General features: G+C 35.4%; 1 protein-coding gene across 1 annotated transcript; it reads right to left on the bottom strand.

Moving 5' to 3' along the window:
- Positions 1 to 839: 839 nt before the first annotated feature.
- LOC111640061 lies at positions 840 to 1,745 on the bottom strand. The gene has a single exon (XM_023386072.1). The coding sequence runs from the start codon at positions 1,743 to 1,745 to the stop codon at positions 840 to 842; it is 906 nt and encodes a 301-aa protein (XP_023241840.1).
- Between the last annotated feature and the right edge of the window lie 455 nt (positions 1,746 to 2,200).

The raw sequence follows: 2,200 nt of genomic DNA, 5'->3' as shown, positions 1-2,200 counted from the left end.
TAATGAAAATAATTTTGATGGTAAAGAAACTTATAGATACAGTACAAATATTTAATTATACGTTAATATATAAATAGTATCAAAATATGTAAATTATGTATGTCGATACACAGTCAAGTATTGTACGGCTGTTTTAGTTATTTTAAATGAGTGTAAACTTTTTATTTTATAACANTTTCATATGACTAGCACAACTAATCCGATCTTCGATCGGTTTTTAACAATGGACGATTTTTATAGTTTCGTTTTACCAAATTACTATAATAAATGTTTAATTTCAACCCATTTTTGGAACCTCACATGTTGCTTTAAAACGAATTTTTCCATAAAGACGTGATACTGTAATGTTACGAAGTAAAATTATGAATAAAATTAAACATAAAAAGATTTAAAGTTTTATATTCTCCTACCAAGAGAGAAGTGCTATTATTATTAGTAATTGAACGATCTGTAATATGTATAAGTATACAGCCTAAAGCCCTAAACAAACATTATTGTTTATATTAATGCATTAGTTATGTTAATGCGTCAGTAACGTGACATACTCAACTATAATATTGTCTGGATAACATTATTTTGAAAACGATGTTTTAAATAGTTATGGACTAAAGACGGAATTTGAAGCTANTTTGGCATTAGATGATCAATGTTTCCAATCTTAATATTTAAGGATATCCAACCTATGGGCTTTATTTCGTGATCAACAACTTGTAATTTACTATCAGTCCACGGATGAATGACACAATCAGGTGGAACGCACGATTGTTGAATAACTGTGATATCTGTGCATGGATCACAGAGTGCTTGAACTTCGGTTTGATTGTTAATGGTAGCAGGTATTAAGGCACGTTTTTTATATCGGTCTTAATGCAGTTTATAGAGTTAGAGTCATTTGCTCTTTTAGGCTCTGGTCGTGTTGCTGAATTTCGTTTAGTATTGCGACGTAAATCTGTAAACTTTGGGCCTGTAACGCCAAGTGGTGACGAATTATTGGGATTAGTTGTGTTTTCGATATGCTGAGAAGAATCGTTCGTTTGACGGTTCTGAATTTCTTCAAAACGACTCGGTGAATTTTTTGGGCGAGCAATTGGTGAACCTTTTTGAGGAGGCGGTAAACTGCACATGAACGATGCGTGACCTCTGGTTCCACATCTCCAACAGATGATATCGCGAAGATCATCGGTTTCAGGGTTATACTTGCGAAGTTGTTCATTATACGGATTAGAAGATATTGGTGTAATTTTCGGTGATGGGGGTGATCCGTAAGGCTGGCGTGATTTATATTCGTACTGCATGTTTCGAATTGCATCAAGTTCCATTGCTCTGTCAATTAACTCTTCGACAGTATTAGAGTTCTGTGTAGCTAAGGCAATCTGCCATTTTTCTTCAGTGATGTCACCAATGATCATTGAAATTCGATCTGGCTGTGGGATAGTAAAAGGAGCTTTTTCCAAGAGAGCGTCTTTGGCATATATGTAATCAACCAAGCTTTCGTTCCTTTTTAGTTTCCGATCAGCTTGATAAGCTAAAAATCCTTGCATAGTAATACGTCTTTTAAATCTTGATGTAAGGGCAACTTTCCATTCTATCCAATTATTGTAACAGTTACCTTGAGTTAATTGCCAATTTCTAGCAGATCCAGCGAGACGTGAGATAGTATTAGTCAATTTGAGTTCATCAGTCCAGTTTGCCAATGTTGAAATTCTTTCGACCTCTTTTAGCCACTCGAGCGCATTGTCAATCATATCACCACGAAATATTGGAATGGAATTTGCCGTGTCATTAGTTGACGTGATTTGAATAGTACTTGGCGAATTTATTTGTCTGTTTTTGGGATTCCATTAGCGTGGTCAGGACTGCGGCAATATTAGGATCCAGTTGTGAAGTAGGTGCAGAAATTTGTGGCGTATCGTTGCGATTATTTAGGGTTTCGACTTGTTTTTGTAACAGTTGGATTTGTTTTAATAATTCTGCGCGCTGTCAGGAATTATTTTAGCGTCGTCATCTTTGTCACTCGATCGCATCCTAAGAGTAGCGAGTTCGTCTAAATTTCCCTGCTGTTTTCTTTTTATATTATCATCCACGATGCGAGAAATTAAACAGTCTTTGCTTCCAGCAAGAGAAAGATTCCGCAAACGTAAATCGGTTTTCAACTGGGCGACAGTAAAGTGTTTTATATCTTCTGACGTTAAAGAGTTCA

Source organism: Centruroides sculpturatus, unplaced genomic scaffold (genome assembly GCF_000671375.1).
Source record: "Centruroides sculpturatus isolate CEXI.00-Female unplaced genomic scaffold, Cexi_2.0 scaffold147, whole genome shotgun sequence".
Taxonomy (NCBI): Eukaryota; Metazoa; Arthropoda; class Arachnida; order Scorpiones; family Buthidae; genus Centruroides; species Centruroides sculpturatus.
This window is presented reverse-complemented; position numbering and strand designations above follow the sequence as displayed.

Excerpts from the sequence above, each read along its gene's own strand:
- LOC111640061 (XM_023386072.1), bottom strand. The coding sequence starts at position 1,745 with ATGATTGACAATGCGCTCGAGTGGCTAAAAGAGGTCGAAAGAATTTCA.